We start from the raw sequence: 17442 nt of genomic DNA, 5'->3' as shown, positions 1-17442 counted from the left end.
TGTGGGCTGGGCAGCGCCGCTAGGAAGACGCGAGCCGCTCTGCGCTGCGGGAGGCCAACTCTATGGTACCCTGCCTCGGAACGAACCAAACGGGCTGCGGGGGGGGGGGGGGGCGGCGGCAATCCCCGCCCGGGGGCTGTGCCCGTGCTGTGCCCCGCGGCCGGGAACGGCCGAGGAGGAGGCAGAAATACCCGAAATAAAGCCTCGGGGTCGGTAAAGGCGGCTTGGATGAGAAAAGAGCCGAGCATCGGGAGGTGACGTCCTGGGTCTCCCCTAAAAGAGGATGGGCTGGCCCGCTCCGCCCCCCGCCCCCCGCCCCCCCGCCCCGTCAGGTGCTCGGGGACCGGGGCCGGGAACCGGGGCCCAGCGGGGAGCGGGGCCGGGAACCGGGACCGGGAATCGGGGTCGAGAACCGAGGCCGGGGCCGGGGCCAGGGGGTGAGTACGGGCCGGGAACCGGAGTCGATACCGGGAACCAGGGCCGGGAACCGGGATCGGGGCCGGGAACCGTAATCGGGAACCGGAGTCGGGGACCGGGAATCGGAGCAGGGACCGGGACCGGGACCGGGGTCAGGGCTGGGGTCTGGGGACCGGGCCTGGGAACCGGAGTCGGGAACCGGAGCAGGGACTAGGACCGGGGTGGGGGATTGGGGTCGGGGCCGAGGACCAGGGTTGGAGACCGGGAACCGGAGCAGGGCCCAGGACCGGGGATCGGGGTCAGGGATCGGGGTCTGGGCACCGGTGTCAGGGCTCGGGTCCGGGGACTGGGCCTGGAAACTGAGGTTGGGGACTGAGAACGGGGAACCAGGGTCGGGGACCGGAGCAGGTACCGGGAACCGGGGGTGAGGGATTGGGGTCGGGGATTGGGAACCGGGAGCTGGGTCGGGAACGGGAACTGGGACCAGGACCGGGGTTGGGAACCAGGGACAGGGAACCGGGGTCGGGATGGGGGATCAGGGATCAGGAACCGGGAGCTGAGTTGGGAACCGGGACCAGGACCAGGGACTGGGGTCAGGAACTGGGGACAGGGAACTGGGGTTGGGGTCAGGAACCGGAGTCAGAAACCGCAGTCAGGAACCAGGAACCGGAGCAGGGACCAGGACCAGGGTGGGGGATCGGGGTCAGGAACAGGAACCGGGACCAGGACCAGGGACCAGGCTCAGAAACCGGGAACAGGGAACCAGGGGTCAGGAACGAAGCCTTGAGGGCGAGACCGGGGCCCTCCGGGGGTACGAGGGGGCTACGGGAGGGAATCTGAGACCCCCAACCCCATAACGACCCCGTTCCCGGCAGCAGCGGCCGCCCCCCAGCCATGAACTGCCGGGCCGAGGTGCTGGAGGTGTCGGTGGAGGGCCGGCAGGTGGAGGAGGCGGCGCTGGCCGTGCTGCACACCGTGCTGCTGCACCGCAGCACCGGCAAGTTCCACTACAAGAAGGAGGGCACCTACTCCATCGGCACCGTCGGCACCCAGGACGTCGACTGCGACTTCATCGACTTCGCCTACGTCCGCGTCTCCTCCGAGGAGCTCGACCGGGCCCTCCGCAAGGCCGTCGGGGAGTTCAAGGCAAGGAAACCGGCGGGGATGAGGTAGAAGGGGTGAAAAAAGGGGGTGAAAAAAAACCCTCCCGGCTCCTGCTGTGGGGCTCAGCAGCGAAAGGAAGGTCAAGGTTGGCTCCGTCCCTCTCCTGGGCAGCTCTGCTGTAGGTGGGGGGAGATTTATTAATGGATAATTAATGAATAAATGCCCTGGCTGCAGGTGGGACTGAGATTTATTAATGCTGAGCCCTGGCTGCGGGTAGGGGGGGAGTGCTCAGAGCCTCCTGGCACCCATGGGTGCGGTGGTTTTGCCCTGCTGGGGAGCTGGGCACCCCCCCCACCCCTCTCCCCCTGTTTAGAAGAGGAGGGGGAGAAGGAAAGAACGATTCACGGGTTGAGATGAGGATGATTTATTTAAGGGGGAAAAATAATAATTATTAAGGAAAGAGGGTTATTAATTAAAGAATTTAACTACTCTCTCGCTCCCCCTCCTTAGAAGAGGAGGGGAAGGAGGAGAGGAGAGGACAGGACGACTCACGGGTTGAGATAAAGCTGATTTAAATAAAGGGGGGAAAATAATGATTAAGGAAAGATTAATTAAACAACTTAACTAAATGGAAAAAAAGAAAACAAAACAAATAAAGGCGAGCGATCCTTGAGCACGTCCTTGCAGCTGGTGGTGGGGAGGAGGACGGACGTTTTGGGCAACGGGAGCCCCCCCCTTATTCCTTTTTCCACCTTTTATTGCATGAACGTGACCTCAGGCAGCACGGAGCACCCCCTGGGATGGGTTGGGGTAGCTCAGGGGCTGTTTCTTCCTCAATTTTTTTTTTTGCCCACCCCTTAGCAGGGTCGGGGGGAGCCCGGCTGCGGTGCCAACCCTGAGCACAACCCCTTTGGGATTTGGGGGGAGGGCAGACGGGATTTTTGTGTGTGTGTGTGTCCCCTTCTAAGGAGGGTGCTGTGCCTCCAGGACGCGCTGCGCAGCTCGGGCAGCGACGGGATGGGGCAGATCTCGCTGGAGTTCTACCAGAAGAAGAAATCCCGCTGGCCCTTTTCGGACGAGTGCATCCCCTGGGAGCTGTGGACCATCAAGGTGAACGTGGTGAACCTGGCCAACGAGCAGGAGCGGCAGATCTGCCGCGAGAAGGTGGGCGAGAAGCTGTGCGAGAAGATCATCAACATCGTGGAGGTGATGAACCGCCACGAGTACCTGCCCAAAATGCCCACCCAGTCCGAGGTGGACAACGTCTTCGACACCAGCCTGAAGGACGTGCAGCCCTACCTCTACAAGATCTCCTACCAGATCACGGACTCCCTGGGCACCTCGGTCACCACCACCATGCGGCGGCTCATCAAAGACACGCTGGCTCTGTAGGGCCAGCTTTTGGGGCAGCTTTTTCCCCCTCCCCACACACGCACACACACCCCGGAGCGCAGCCTCAGGCTCTGGGGGAAGGCGTCTCCCTCCTCTCAGCCTCTTGAAAAGCTTCTGCGAGGAGCTGGGCTCGGCCCAGCCTTTAATTGGGGGTTGCTGCTGGTTTTGGGGTGAGTGTTTTGTGGGGTGCTGGCCATCAAAGCTGGCCCGGCTCGGAGAACCAGCCGGGTGGCTGCTGCTCGGCGCGGCGCCGCCTGGGCGCTGGGATCCTGCTCTGACTCTTGCCTTCCTCCGGGGGTGGAAAAATAAAATGTTTTCCCTTCCTGGGGAGTCCCGTCGTGTTTTGGGGTCACCATCCGCAGGGTGGGGAGGGAACGGGTGCTGAGGAGGAGCTGGGAGACCCCCTGTGTGTGCCCCCGTGGTGAGGGGGGTCCTAAAATGGGGCAGACTCGCTGTGGGGTTGGGGGCTGAGCCCCCCCCCACAGGTCTCCCAGGGATCCCCCAGTGCCCTCCAGTTCCCCCAGAAAGCCTCCCAGTGCCCCCCAGTTCCCTCGAGCCCCCCCCCCAGGATGCCCTAAACCCCCCTTACACCCTAAAACCAAACCGAGGCCTCTTCCAGCAGCGAGGCCGGGCTGCTCCCCGTTTTGTAGCCCCCCCCAGCCTCACGGGTGGGGGGGGACAAACCCACGTCCCCCCACCCCAGGGAAGGGTCCTTGTGGGTTTTTACCTACCGGGCACTGCTCGGGGAGCTGGTGCAGGCGGCTCGGCCGGGCCCTGACATCATTTAAACCCTCCCCAGCTGCCGCCACCGCCCCGCGAGGAAGAGGAGGAGGAGGAGGAAGAATAGGGAGGAAGAGGAGGAGGAGGAGGAGGAGGAAGAGGAGATGAACGCCACGAGGGCTCAACCCAGCAGCCGGGGGGCCGAGGGGGCCCAAATCGCCGTCGCCCTCGTCCTCTGCCTCGCCGTCGCCTTCGGGGTCTTTTTTTTGGGCCGCCACCTCCTGCTGCAGGCCGAGAGCTTGGCGGCCCCCCCGGCCCGCGAGCGGCGCCCGTCCCGCGAGGCCGAAGGCACCGCGGGGGGGGTGTAGAGAGTGGGACCCCCCCCCCAAAAAAAAAACCCGATGGGTGGATGGATGGACGGACGGACGGACAGCACCAGGGGCTGCGGCTTTGGGGTTTGTAGGGATTAAAAGGCAAAGGGGAGGGGGGGTATTTGGGTGTGGGGGGGGGTTGGGGGGAAATGGGGGGGGTCCTGGGTGTGTCTGGGGCCAGCCGCGGGTGGGGTTGGTAATCCCAGCAAGAGGATTAAGGGAAAAAGTGGTTTTTTTATTATTTTGCCCTGTTTTAGGGATAAGCTCTGGGTGGATGAGACTTTATATGAACGCCACCCCCCCCTCCAAATGAGGACACGGGACCCCCGCAGCAGGGAAATGGGGTTTGGGGGGGGGGGGGGCACATACCCAGGACCCCCCCCAACCCTAAAAAAAAATTAAGACACCGTCAGCGTAAAAGACTCCTGGGTATATTTCACATGTACAAAAAGTCACGGGGAGGGGGATGGGGATGGGGGGGGGGGCAACAGGGCAGGGGGAGGGCATCACCCTGCCCCCCCCCTCCACCCCCACCCCCAGCCTGGCTTTGGTCCCTTTTTGTGTTGTTTTTTTTTTGGTGTTTTTTTAATTTTTGGCAATTAGTGTTCATCAGTGGTCAAAGTGACGAGCGTGGGGGGGGGGAAATCATCCCCTGTCCCCCCCCCCCACCGTGGTCCCGGTGGCTCCAGGGAGATGAGAGCCTAGGGATGGGGACCCCCCAACCCCACAGCCCCCCCCCCATGTCCCTTTTCCACCCCCCCCCCAGCACCAGGAGCAGGATTTGGCCCCTGCTTGGCTTTGGGGGGGAGGGGGAGCCCCCAGATTATTTTTTTTTTGGGGGGGGGGGACACAAGGAGGGGGGATGCTGCCCTCGAGGATGAGGACGGTGGCACCGGGGTGTCCCCCCCCCAAACCCCAAGGGGTTCCAGGGGATGGAGGCGTCCGGCGGGACCTGGGGGGGGGCAGAAGGAGGTGAATTTGGGGGGGGGGTGATGGGGGCAATAGGGTCGCTGTGCCCCCCCCCCCCCCAAATAGTGCCAGGGCCTTACCCTGGTGTGTTACAGGCGGATCCGGCGCCTCCGGGCTGGGGGGGGGGGAGAGAAAAAACAGCATCAGGGGCAGCCCTGGGGGGGGGGGGGGCAGCCCCAGGGTCCTGGGGGGGGGACACCCCAAAGCACCCCCGGGGCGTGGGGCTGCCCCATGGGCAAGTGCCAGGACCCAGCGCTGCAGTGGGACCCCCCCCCAGGGATCCGGTACGGCACCGGGATCCCCCCCCCCCCATGCTGGGAGCCCAGCCTTGAACTGGGATCCGGTGCTGTACTGGGATCTGCTGCTGGGATCCCGTACTGCACTGGGATCTGCTACTGGGAGCTGGCATCCTGCTGGGATCCCTCCTGCCCTGGGATCTACTGCTGGGATCCCATACTGGTCTGGGATCCGGTATCATGCTGGGATCCCATACTGCACTGGGATCCACTGCTGGGATCCTGCACCACTCTGGGATCCACTGCTGGGACCTGGCATTGTGCTGGGATCCCATACTGCACTGGGATCCCATACTGGTCTGGGATCCCATACTACACTAGGATCCACTGCTGGGATCCTGTACTGCCTTGGGATCTGCTACTGGGACCCAGCATGGTGCTGGGATCCCCTACTGCCATGGGATCCACTGCTTGGACCCGGGAGCATCACACCCTGATCCTATAACCAGGTTTCCACACTGGGATCCAGCACTGCTCCGGGATCCTGTGCCAGGCCTTGCTGCCAGTGCCCAGCTTTGCACTGGGGACCCCGTGCCGGGATCTGGTGTCCCACTGGGACCCTGTGCTGGGATCCGGTGTTTGACCAGGACCCTGTGCTGGGATCCAGCTTTGCACCGGGACATGGTGCTGGGATCCAGTGTTCTACTGGGACCCTGTGCTGGGATCTAGTGTCCCATGGGGATCCTGTGCTGGGATCCAGTGTCCCACAGGGACCCTGTGCCTGGATCCAGCTTCACACCAGGACACAGTGCTGGGATCCGGTGTTCTACTGGGACCCAGTACTGGGATCCAGTGTCCCACAGGGATCTAGTGCCGGGATCTGGTGCCGTGCCCTGTACCAGACCCCAGCGTTGTGCCCAGCCCCGCTCCGCCGGAGAGCCCCGGGGTGACCACGTGCAGGGAGGGCTTGGGGAAGGGGGCATGCAGGGCTCTGGGGGGGGGGGGGGGGCATGCAGGGCTCTGGGGGGGTCATGCAGGGCTCTGGGGGGGTCATGCAGGGCTTTTTTTTTCTCTTTTTTGGGGTGGGGGCCGGGCATGCACGGCCGTACCTGGGGGCTAACAGCTGGACTCGTCGTGGTGGGACGGGTCGCAGAAGAAGCGCGAGCCCCGCTTGGCGGTGCGGGCGGTGAAGGGGACGCTCTTCAGAGCTGTATTTTGGGGAAGGGGGGGGGGGGGCGCACGGGGCCGGGGGCATAGAGACAACGTCAGCCTCTCTCGTGGGAATGGCAGAGGGTTTTTTTGGGGGGAGGGGGTTGGTGGGGGTCGTACCGGTGATGATGTCCTCGATGGTGCCGTCCTTGCCCTCGTAGACGGGGCGGTGATCCTTGGCCTGGCGCCGCCGCAGCTCCGCGATCAGCTCCTGCTGCTGCCACTTGTTGCGCTGCGAGAGGGCCCCCCCCCCAACATCAGAGACCCCCAAAACACGTCAGAGACCCCCCCATCAAGCCCTTGGCCCCCACTCACCTTCTCCTGCTTCTTCGCCTCCTGCGCCAGCATCTTCTCCCGCATCACCTCCTCCTGCTTCTTCCTCGTCTCATTCTCCTGCTCCGCGTCCTGCCGCAGCGAGGGGGTGGCACCAGGGGACAGCCCTCCTCGAGAGACCCCCCCTCAACCCCCCCCGACCCTCATCCGTACCTTGTAGGAGCGGATGAAGCGGACAAAGACCGGGAAGAACACGGACGGGGGGGTGGTCTTGGGGCTCTCGCCGAAATACCGCACCACCGTGTTGTAGGCGTCCTGGCACGGGGATGGGTGGTGAGGGAGGGGCTGCTGTGTGTGCACCCCCCCCAGCTCCCCAGAGGTGTGCAACGGGCGTGCAAAGCCAATTGTGCACAAGGGGAGTGCAAAGCCAGGCATGCACAAGGGGTGTGCAAAACCAGGAGTACACGAGGAGTGTGCAAAGCCAGGTGTGCACAAAGGGGTGTGCAAAGCCAGGTGTGCATGAGGGGCATGCAAAACCAGGTGTGCACAACAGGCATGCAAAGCCAGGCTTGCACGAGGGGTGTGCAAAGCCAGGTGTGCACGAGGGGCGTGCAAAGCCAGGAGTACACAGGGAGCGTGCAAAGGCAGGTGTGCATGAAGAGTGTGCAAAGCCAGGTGTGCACAAGGAGCATGCAAAGACAGACTTGCACGAGGGGCACGCAAAGCCAGGTGTGCACAACTGGCATGCAAAACCAGGTGTGCACAATGGGCATGCAAAGCCAGGCATGCATAAGGGTTGTGCAAAGCCAGGCGTGCACAGTAGGCGTGCAAGGCAAGGTGTGTGCACAGCAAGGGAGCTGTGTCCACAGGGAGCACACCAAGCAAGGCACGTGCAAGGCGAGGCGTGCACGAGGGGCACGCATGCGTGCAAAGCAGAGCAAGGTGTGCAGAGCACGGCACACACACGCGGGTGTGCAAAGCAAGGCGAGCACACCGAGGGCTGCGGGAGGGCGTTTCGGAGCAGGGGACACAAATCCAAGCACACCAGGGGCAGGCAAAGCGGCGCACACACGAGGCATGGCACACGCGTGCCCGGGGGGGTTGTGCAGAGGGGCTGAGCGCCCCCACCTCGGCTGTCCGCGCGTCCTTCTGCAGCCGCTCCAGCTTGCCCTCGCTGGCGGCCAGGAAGGCTCGCAGGACGCTGTTCTCGTGCAGCCCACACTCGCGGCGCAGCAGCTCCATGCCCCGGCCCAGCTCCTTGACGTCCAGCAGCACGTTCTCCAGGGACACTGCGGGGACAGGGAGGGCTCAGGGTGGTCCCGAGGGGTGTTTTGTTTTTTTTTGGGGGGACACACGATGAGCTGGGGGGGTACCTGCGGCTGCCTTCTCCACGAAGTGCAGCTCCTGCCAGAAGGTGGCCAGCTCGGGGTACTTCTCCCGCACCGTCAGCGCGATGAAGTGCAGCAGCGTCATCTTCCTGTCCGTGGATTTGGTGTCCAGGAGCTGCGGGGCCACACAAGGGGTTACGGGGTGTAAGACGGGACCCCCAAACACCCCCTGCATAGCCCCAGGGGAGGGGGCCCCTCACCAAGTCCAGGCTCTGCAGCTTGAAGCCGTAGACGGCGCCGCGCTTGCTGCTGTTCATGTAGTTGCCCAAAGCCAGGATGATCTGCAGGGGTGAAGCACAGGGGACGGGGGGGTCAGGGAGGAGCCCCCCCAGCCCCCAAACGGGACTTTTGCATCCATCTATGGCGAGGCTGAAGGGCGAGGACCCCCCCCCGTGCCCACCTCCAACATGTGCTTCAGCTTCTGGGAGGATTTAACGGAGGCCGATGCCGCGATGATGGCATTGAGCTGCTGCAGGGGGGGCGCAGGATAAGGGAGAAGGGGCTCAGCGGGGTGCGGGGCCGCGGTGGGACCCCTCGGGGCGCCCTCCCCGGCTCATTACCGGCGTCAGCATCTGCAGGTTCTCGGCGAAGTTGCCCAGGAAGGCCATGATGGCCATGCGCTGGGGCAGCCTCTCCACCTTGCTGAACTGCAGCATGAAGCGGTCCTCGTCCGCCAGCTCCTCCAGCGGCTTGCGCTCCCGCTCGTACTGCCGCAGCGCCTTCACCTCCGCCTCGGTGGGCAGGAACCTCATCAGGCACTCCACGAAATCCACCGGCAGCGTGGCCAGGTCGAACCTGCCCCCAAAAATTTGCCGTCGGGACCCGGACGCCCCCTTCCCGGAGCCGTCGCCCCGCATGCGTTTGGCACCACGGTGCCAAAACCGGACCCCTCAGCCCCCGTCCCAACCCCGCTGCCCGTACGTGTGGATGGCCCTGCAGATCTCCTCGGTGCCTCGGCCGGCTTTGCGCAGGGTGATGGCCAAATTTTTGGCCCTGTTGGCCTCCAGCAGGGTCACCTTGCTGGCGGCTTTGTGCGATGCCTTGTTCTTGGCGCACACCAGGTCGAGCGCCGGGCCCTGCGCCTTGGTCTTGAAGAGCTCCTCGAAACGCTCCAGGTCCAGGTCCTTGGAGGGGGGGGATTTTGGGGACTCAGCGGTGCCACCGGCGTCCCCCCCTGCCACCACCCTGATTTTCTCCGAGCCGTTGCGGCCCCGTGCTCACCTCCAGCACCCGCTCGTCGTCCAGCTCGCTGAACACCGTCCCGCTGATCTGGTTGGGCTTCAGCGCCGTCCAGTTGAAGACGGGCAGCCGGAATTTGGTCTTGATGGGCTTCTTGATCCGGATGGCTGCCGGGGGCACGCAGGAGCCAGCTCAGCCTCCCCCGGGGCAGGGGGACGCATCCCGAGCCCACCCTCAGCCACCCAGCCCCGCGGAAGCAGTCCCCACACTGTCCCCTTGCCCTGGGCCACCCGACCCCATTGTCCTTGTCCCCATGGTCCCTGCACCCTCCCTGTCCCCATTTCCATGGTCCTTGAACCCCCCTTATCCTTGTCCCCATGGTCCCTGCACCCTCCCTGTCCTCGTCCCCATTCACCCTCCCTGTCCCCGACCCCACAACCCCCAGTCCCTCCCCACCTACCCGAGAGCCCAACGGTGAGGGCGATGGAGGGCGAAGCCCCGGGCAGCGGGGGGGCCGGCGGGCACTTGCCTGCAGTGGGACGAGGGGGTGACACCACGCCCGAGGGTGGCTGTCCCCATTTGGGGTCCCCAGCCCCAGGGACACCCCAATTTCGGGGCTATCCCAGCTCCCCCCCCGCCCTTCCCATCCTCACCTGGCAGCGGGGGCGCAGGGGGCGGCAGAGGGGGTGGAGGGGGCGGCGGGGGGGGCGCAGCCTCCGGGGGAGGCAGGATGGGGACCCTCGGGGCCTCATCCAGAGTTTGGGGCTCGGATTGGGGTGGGGGCTCGACGCCCAGCACGGGGGGGGGCTCGGAGCCGTAGCGCCGTCGGAAAGCCTCGTCCTTCTCCTTGATCATCCGCCGCAGCGTGTGCACCTGGTGGCTCGTGTGCTCGTAGGTCTCCTGGGGAGGGGAGGACGGGGGGGGACACCACAACGTCAGTCGGGGTCAGAAGATCGGGACCCTTCCCCCTTTTTCCCCCCCCCACGCACCTTGACCGCCTCCAGCTCCTTCTCCCGCTGCAGCAGCTGCTTCTCCAGCTCCGCCACCCGCATCATGTTCTCGTTCTCCAGGTCCAGCAGCTTCTCCGTCAGCTGCCGGGGGGGGACACGCAGCCGTGGACCACGGGATCACCCCCCTGGCCATCTCCAACAACCCCCCAGGCACAAAATCCGGGCCCTTCGGGGCACCCCGTGTGGCTGACGTACGTGGGACAGGTGCTCCTCCAGCTCCTCCACCTTCTCCAGGGCCACGTTCTTGGTCTCGGCGTCCTCCAGCAGCCCCCCGACATCGAAGACGTTGTCCAGGTACGCCTGGATCTGCACCTGCAGCTTCTCGCTCTCCGTGTGCCTCGACTTCTGCGGGCAGGGGGCGGCGTCGGGGGCTGGGGAGCTCCTCACGGAGGGGCGAGGGGGCACCCCCAGGACCCTAAATCCACCCCCAGGTACCTGTAGGAACTCCTCGAGCCCCAGCTTGGTGAACTCGTACTGGAGGTGCACGCGGAAGTTCATGTCCTCCACCGAGTGCACCACGATGTTGATGAACTGCATGCAGGCCACCTGCAAGGCAGGGCTGCGTCAGGGGGGGGCTGCGAGCCCCCGACCCATCCTCCTGCCCCCCTCTTTTAACCCCCAACCCAGCCCCGGGGACGGGCAGGGTACCATGAAGTCGATGCTGCTGTCCTCGTTGCGGAAGTAGTCCATGAGTCGCTCGAAGCGGTGCTTCTCCTTGCACACCTGGGAGGAGGTGGATGGAGGAATTTGCACGCCCACCACCCCCCAGCCCGGCTGCTTCCAGCCTCCCAAACCCAGCCCAATCCTCGTTTTTCCCATTCCCCCTGATCCTGGCTCTCCCATCCCAGCTCCGCGCCGACGTCCCCGCTCTCCCTGCTTGTCCCCAACCCAGCTTGACTTTTCCCGGCTCCGTCCTCACCTCCTTGAAGTTGTCGAAGGCCGACAGGATGATCTCGTGGCCGCCCCTCACCAGGCACACGGCCGCCAGCAGCTCCAGCACCAGCGCCTTGGTCCTGGGGCACGGCAGAGCCATCGTCCCCAGCCGGTGGCGGAGGGGAACCCCGCGCCTGCCCCGGGGCACCCCCAACCCTTACCTGGGATTCTTGTTGTTGAGGCTCAGGGCGATCTCGTTGACGGCGTGGGGGTGGGACATGACCAGGTTGAAGCCGTACTGCGGGGAGGGAGCGGGGATGAGGCGGCAGCAGCGGTGCAGGCAGCGGCGGCACCCCCGGGGGCACCCAGCCGTACCTGGTAGTTCATGATGGCACGCAGGCACATGATGCAGAGGTGGACGTCGTCCTTCTGGCTCACCAGGCGCGAGTTCTTCAGCGCCTTGCGGCTCGGCAGCGTCCCGTAGCTGGGGGACACACACACACACACGGTGACGGTGAGCGGGGAGGACCCCGGCGCTGTCGGTGCCGCGAGCACCCGGCGGTGCCCGGGGCCACGCGCAGGAGATGGGGACGGGACCACGGTGGGGACGGCGAGGGGACCGCGGGGCTTTTTGGGATGGGGCAGAGGCAGAGAGAAGTGGCTGGAGCGCGAGAGGGACAGAGGCACGGAGCAAAAAGTGCTGCCCGTACTTACCCGGCGAGCGGCGAGGCGGGCGCAGAGGACAGAGAGAGAGAGCGCAGCCAGAGAGGCGAGCGGGCCCGGCCCTGCGGGCAGAGACACGGGCACGTTACCCGGGGGCGAGAGCGAGAGCGAGAGGAGAGGAGAGACAGCACGGCCGCAGCAGAGCAAGGGGGACCGGGGCGGGGGGGACCACGGATGGACCTCGGGTGCGATGGGGACACGGGGACAGGGGGGGACAGGCGGCGCCGTGCTGCTGCGGGCACGGCACACGCTGCGGCACGAGGGGTCGCAGCGCGGTGCAGAGCGCAGGGTGCGGGCACCGTGGGCACCGTGGCCATGGCACGTGGCACGGGGGGCGCCGAGCGGGCAGCGGGCACCGTGGGCAGGACGGTGCACGGCACGGGGTGCCGGCAGCCCCCGGTGGGTACGTACCGTAGGGCGGTCTGGCGGGCGGAGCGGGCCAGGCTGCTGGCAAAGGGGGCAGGCAGGGCACTGGGGTGCTGCAGATCCTCAATGGATCTGCTCCAGGCTCTCAGCTTCTCCAGCGCGCCGTCCTCGCCGCCTTCCAGGCCCTCAAAATCAAACCTGGGTGGGACACGCGCGAGAAGGGGAACGGGGAGGGGGGGGGGGGGGAAGGGAGGGAAAAGGTGGGGAGGGGGGCGGCTTTGGCGCGGGAGCGGCACAGCCACCGGAGCAAGCGCTGAAGCGGAGGCAGCGCGGCAGCAGCGGGGCGAGGAGGGGGCTGAGCACCCCGCGCCCCCCCCTGGGGACAGGGCTAAAGCGCCGGCCCGCGGCCAGGATCCGTCTCAGCGGGCACCCGGTCCCTCCGCAATCCCCCCCCCCGGGGTGACGCCGAGCCCCCTACTCACATGACGGCGCACTGAGCGAAGGACAGGTAGTTCACCAGCACGTCCAGCCCCTTGTTCTCATCGTTGAGGAACTCACGCACCCACCTGCGGCCGCACGCAGCGGTCAGAGCCCGGGGGGGAGCTGGGGACGCCCCGAAACCATGCCCCAAAACCATGCCCCGAACCAACGGGGACCCCCCGAAAAACACAGAGAGGGTCCCGAGGGCTCCCCGGCACTGATGGTGGGTGCAGCCCCCGTGCTATCACCCACGGCAGCACCCTTGGGGCGTTATCTGTTGGCTGCAGGGCGGGGAGGGCTCAGCACCGGGCGGGAAAAACCAACCCCATAACCTGGTGCTCAGCACCGGGAGCCCGGTGGGGGGCACGGAGAGCATTGGGGACACGCGCGTGTGCGTGCAGGGGGCACGTGCTGGGGGCTCGGGCGTGCACGGGGTGTGCGTGGATGGAGGTGCACGAGGACGCAGAGCAGCACAGAGGACCAGGACGTGTCGGTTGGGGTCGGGGGGGTGTCGGTGCCTGGCCCCACGTCCCCGTGCGTCCCCGCGCGTCCCCAACGCCGCGTGCCGCTGGGCAGTGAGTCAGGCCGCAGCTGGAGCAGCCGGGGCCGCGCGGCCGCCTATTTCCTGCCGGCCCCAGCCCCTCGCCCCAGCTCGTTTCCTGTCTGAGGCTTGCTGCTATTTTCGGGCCGCGCGGCTGGGGGAGAGCCGAATCCCGCAGCCGCTCGGGGGCCGCCGCGGGGGCGCAACCCGGCACGTGCGCCAACCCCCCCGAGCACGCGGGCACGGACGGGGAGGTCCCCACCGCCCTCCGGTCCCCGGCTCTTTGGTCAACCCCATTTCCATCCATCCTCGGGGCTCCCCCACAGGGTTGGGGGGCTGTAGGGTGGGCGCCGAGCCCCCCCGGTGCCGGGGAGGAGCCGGGCAGGATTTGGCCGCGCTGCTTGGCGCAGGGCGTCAGCGCCGCGTCCCATCCGTCCCGGCATCCGCCCCCGGGACCTGCCCTCGGCACGGCCCAGCAGGAACCAGCCCAGTTCCTGCACCGGCTCCGACTTCCCCTGCAGCTGCAGCACCCTCGTGCCATGCTCCCCCCCCCCTTCCCCGGCACCCTGCGCTCTCACCCCCACCCCCCCCAAAAAAAAATAAAATAAATCCCTTCCTTGCACCCCGCGCTCACCCGATGTGGTTCGTCCTCAGGCTGATCTCCAGCTCGCGCAGGACCTTGGTCGACTCCTGCACCCTCCTCCTGAATTTCTGCGGGCAGAGCAAGCCCTGAGCCGTGCCGCCCCCAAATTTTGGCCCCCCCGCCGCCCCCCTCGCAGCCCCCCAGCCCCTCACCTTCCTCGTGACCCCGGGGTCCAGGAAGCTCTGCAGCTTCTGGATGTAGGCGTGGGGGGGGCTCTTCACCTGGAACCGCTCCTGGGGAGGGACGGGGGGAGATGGGGACGCTGGCACGGCCCCGTAGACCCCCCCCCCCCGGCCCCGTAGTCCCCCCCCAAGGCCCCGCACCTGGTCACAGATGAGGTCCCACTTCTTCTCGTTGTCGTACTGCCGCAGGAGCCGGGCTTTGTCCGGGGGCAGGTTCATGGAGCTCTGGGGACACAGCGGGGGCTGCTCAGGCCACCGCGTCCCACAGTGGGGACAAAGGGGGCAAGACGGGGCCGTTGCCCCCAGCCTGAGCCACGCGGGACCTGTGGCACCCAGGGCCACCGGCCCCAGGATGTGGCTTGTGTCGGTGACAGCCTCGTGCCACCCACGAGCCCATGGCGTTCCCGCAGCGACCCCATGGCACCCGGCCCCAAGGCACGGCCAGGGCGCACCGCGGGTAGCACCGGGGCACGGGGACACAGTGACACGGGGACACGGTGACACGGGGACATGGGGACACGTGCCCCACAGCCCCAAATTTCCCCAGCGCCACCACCAACCAAGCTTCCTGGCTGCGTCTGCTTCCGCGCCGGCAAACCACAGCCTCCGGCACGCTGACCACGGCGCCGGCACGGCCGGGCCGGGGCTCTCCCGGGTGCCGAGAGGGACCTGGGGACCCGCTGGCACAAGGACATGGCCCACGGTGACGGTGTTGGCAAGGATGAGCTGGGAAAAACGAGGTGCCACGGTGGAAACGATGGGTGCCGGGGGTGCCAGGGGGACATGGGTGCTGTTCTGTTGGGCGCTGCCACCCTTTTGGGTGCTATCACCCCCTCCCTTGGGTGCTGCCACCCTTCTGGGTGCTGTCACCCCCCTCGGGTGCTGCCACCGAGCCAAGGTGGCTGGCGGGCAGGGCCGTTAGCCGAATCCAGCCGCCACCGCAGCGGGGAGGTGCCAGCGCTCCACCCGCCCCGTGGCAGCTAAAATTATCCCTTCCCGGCCCCGAGGAGCTGCAGGAAACAGGGGCAGAGCCTGGGCGAGGCTCAGCACCCCCCGGGGACAACCCCACGGGGATGGGAACGGGGACGGGGACCCCGGCGCCTCCACCAAACGTGCCCTTGGCGAGCCGGGACGGGAACGGGGCCGGTGCCTCCCTCCCCACGGGGCCACTCTCGTTTCGCTCCCGCCGCCGCCTGCAAAATTGTAGGGCCCAGCCCGACGCCCCCGCAGTGCCTCTCCCCTGCTCCCCCCCCCCTCAAGGCTCCGAGCCCTCCCCGGGCAAAGGGACCCCCAGGGACAGAGCCGAGGAGGGGCCGGGGGCCCGGCTGGGGGCTGCGGGGGCTTTGAAGCTCGAGCGCCTTCGCCGCCCGTTCCCGCTGCTCCGCTTCCTGCCTTTGTGGTGGGAGCGGGGCCGCTCCCGGCCGGGGCACTTCCTTCACCCCCACCCCCCCTAAAAGTCTCCCCCCCAAACACGGCTGAGCCGGGATGGAGCCCCCCGGGATGGGGATGGAGCCCCCCCCAATATGGGGATGAAGCGGGGACAGGGGTTGCGTGGGGACAGAGCCCAGCCGGGGGCGAGCGGGGGGACACCTGGGGATGGGGACAGGGCTGGATCCTGCCCGGTGCTGGTCCCGGTGCTGCCGCCCCATCCCACGGGGAAATATTCTCCTCCCAACAGCAGCAGGAGGATGTCGAGGGTGGCACAGACGGGGTGGCACCGCAGAACCCATGGGTGAAGCCCCCACGGCCGTGCCCCCACCCCGGTGCCAACGGGGACCCCGGTGCCGTCCCCATGCGCCCAGCAGGATGCGCCCCCCCCAGCCCCATAGGGACCAGCCCCAAGGGTGCTGGGCTGAGCCACGGCCCCGTGTGCCACCGGGAGCTGGCGGCACGGCCCCGTTACCCGTTGTGTGTGTCCCCCCCCCCCCCAGTGTCCCCCAGTCCTGGCTGCCGCAGCCCAGAGCCCCACGGGGCCGCGCTCGGCATTTCCTGCCCGCCACGGCTTCCGTTTGCCGCGGCCACCACCGGGCCCGGGGCTGCGATGGCTTTTGGGGACACGGGGACAGAGCCAGGCACCGGGGACACGCGCCCCGGTTGTCACACGGGCGCGGTGTCCCCAAAGCCGCCCGCTCCCCGGTACCGTCTCCGGGGACACCTTGGCGCAGGTAACCCCAAACCCCCAACCGTGGGGCCACCCCACTGCGCAGGATGGTGGCACTGGTGGCCCGTGGTGGCCCACACCCCCCGTTAGCCGCTGGCATCACCAAACCGGGGCCACACCACGGGGATACGGCACGGCCACGGCACGGTGCCAGGACAGGGGACAGCAGGGAGCCGGGGGGGGACACCACACCTTGATGGGGTCCCCGTCACTGGCACGGCCCCGGTGGCCACCGGGGGGCTTTTAAGGCTGGGGGGGGCCATGTAGGGCATGGCACCACCGTGCTCCTGGGAACCCTGAACCCCTGGGGACCCCGTACCCTTGGGAACCCCAACATTTGGGGACCCCAAACCCCCGGGGTTTCACCGTCCCCACAGGGCTTTCCCGGAGAAATTCCCGGTACGGGGCGTGGGCAGCAGAGCCCCCCCCACCCCTCCCCGGCGCCCCGGGAGAGGCGGCACCCCCGAGGGGCCGTCCCGGGCCGGGGTTCCCCCGGGGCTGTCCCCTTCGGTGCCGCAGCCGCTGCCCACCCCCGGCTGCTCCTACGGGGCTCCGGTGGCGGCGGGTTGGGGGGCTCCCCGGTGGCTCCGTGACCCCCGAGGCTGCCCGGGGCGCGTCCACGCGGGGAGAACCGGGGGCAGGAGGGGGGTGAGGGGGGCACCGGGGGGGAGCAGCAGGACCGGGGGGGGATTACCGGGACCGGGGGGGGGCTCCCTGGTACCGGAGCGGGGCGGGGGTCACCGGAGGCGGCCGGGGGGGCACCGGGAGCGGCGGGGGGGCACCGGGATGGGGTTGGGGAGGGTTGGGGAGGGGGTGTCGGGGATGTGGGGCTCACCAGCACCATGGCGAAGCGCTCCTCCAGCTCGCACGGCTCCGGCATCGGCATCTTCCCGGGGGCCAGCAGCCCCCCGGGGGAGGCGGGGGAGGCGGCGGCGACCGCCACTCCCGGGCCCCGGGGCAGCGGCTCCCCGTCCGCGCTCTCCACGTTCCCCATCCCCGGCCCCGGGGCGGCTCCGGGAGGCTCAGCCCGGCCCTAGCCCGGCCCTGCCCGGCTCGGCTCGGCCCGGCCCGGCCCGTGCCGTCCGCCCGCCGCCGCCGCCGCCGCCGCCTCCCGTGCCCGCCCCGGCCGCCAGGCCACGCCCCCTCGCTGCTAGGCCACGCCCATCTCCGACAGACCGCGCCCACTCCGCCGGGACACACCCATG

General features: G+C 67.6%; 2 protein-coding genes across 8 annotated transcripts; one reads left to right on the top strand and one right to left on the bottom strand.

The window, feature by feature from the left end:
- The first annotated feature begins 343 nt into the window (after window positions 1–343).
- On the top strand, window positions 344–3236 carry ATG101 (autophagy related 101). Of its 2 annotated transcripts, none has more exons than XM_082781268.1 (3): window positions 344–437; window positions 1296–1563; window positions 2509–3236. In XM_082781268.1, the coding sequence occupies exons 2-3, from the start codon at window positions 1312–1314 to the stop codon at window positions 2911–2913; spliced, it is 657 nt and encodes a 218-aa protein (XP_082637394.1). In that variant the 5' UTR covers window positions 344–437; window positions 1296–1311; the 3' UTR covers window positions 2914–3236. The 2 variants fall into 2 exon arrangements, with proteins under 2 accessions (XP_082637394.1, XP_082637393.1); XM_082781267.1 differs by having other exon boundaries at window positions 347–437; window positions 1293–1563.
- A 1177-nt stretch (window positions 3237–4413) lies between these two features.
- On the bottom strand, window positions 4414–17347 carry FMNL3 (formin like 3). 6 transcript variants are annotated; one of them, XM_082781432.1, is made up of 28 exons: window positions 17073–17347; window positions 14218–14301; window positions 14047–14127; window positions 13886–13962; window positions 12713–12796; window positions 12276–12428; window positions 11517–11625; window positions 11363–11439; window positions 11188–11281; window positions 10917–10991; window positions 10704–10814; window positions 10464–10613; window positions 10248–10349; window positions 9912–10158; window positions 9719–9787; window positions 9301–9425; window positions 9001–9203; window positions 8640–8874; window positions 8480–8548; window positions 8280–8360; window positions 8065–8194; window positions 7820–7980; window positions 6905–7006; window positions 6734–6823; window positions 6539–6650; window positions 6319–6417; window positions 5054–5088; window positions 4414–4956 (listed from the first exon to the last, which is right to left on the bottom strand). In XM_082781432.1, the coding sequence occupies exons 1-26, from the start codon at window positions 17229–17231 to the stop codon at window positions 6326–6328; spliced, it is 3072 nt and encodes a 1023-aa protein (XP_082637558.1). In that variant the 5' UTR covers window positions 17232–17347; the 3' UTR covers window positions 4414–4956; window positions 5054–5088; window positions 6319–6325. The 6 variants fall into 6 exon arrangements, with proteins under 6 accessions (XP_082637558.1, XP_082637555.1, XP_082637556.1 ...); XM_082781429.1 differs by having other exon boundaries at window positions 13886–14127; XM_082781430.1 differs by having other exon boundaries at window positions 10464–10610; window positions 13886–14127.
- Between the last annotated feature and the right edge of the window lie 95 nt (window positions 17348–17442).

The sequence above is a fragment of the Aythya marila genome, assembly GCF_965140915.1.
Source record: "Aythya marila genome assembly, chromosome: 30".
NCBI classification, from domain to species: Eukaryota; Metazoa; Chordata; class Aves; order Anseriformes; family Anatidae; genus Aythya; species Aythya marila.
Note: the sequence above shows the minus strand (reverse complement) of the source record. Positions and strands in the feature narration are given on the sequence as shown.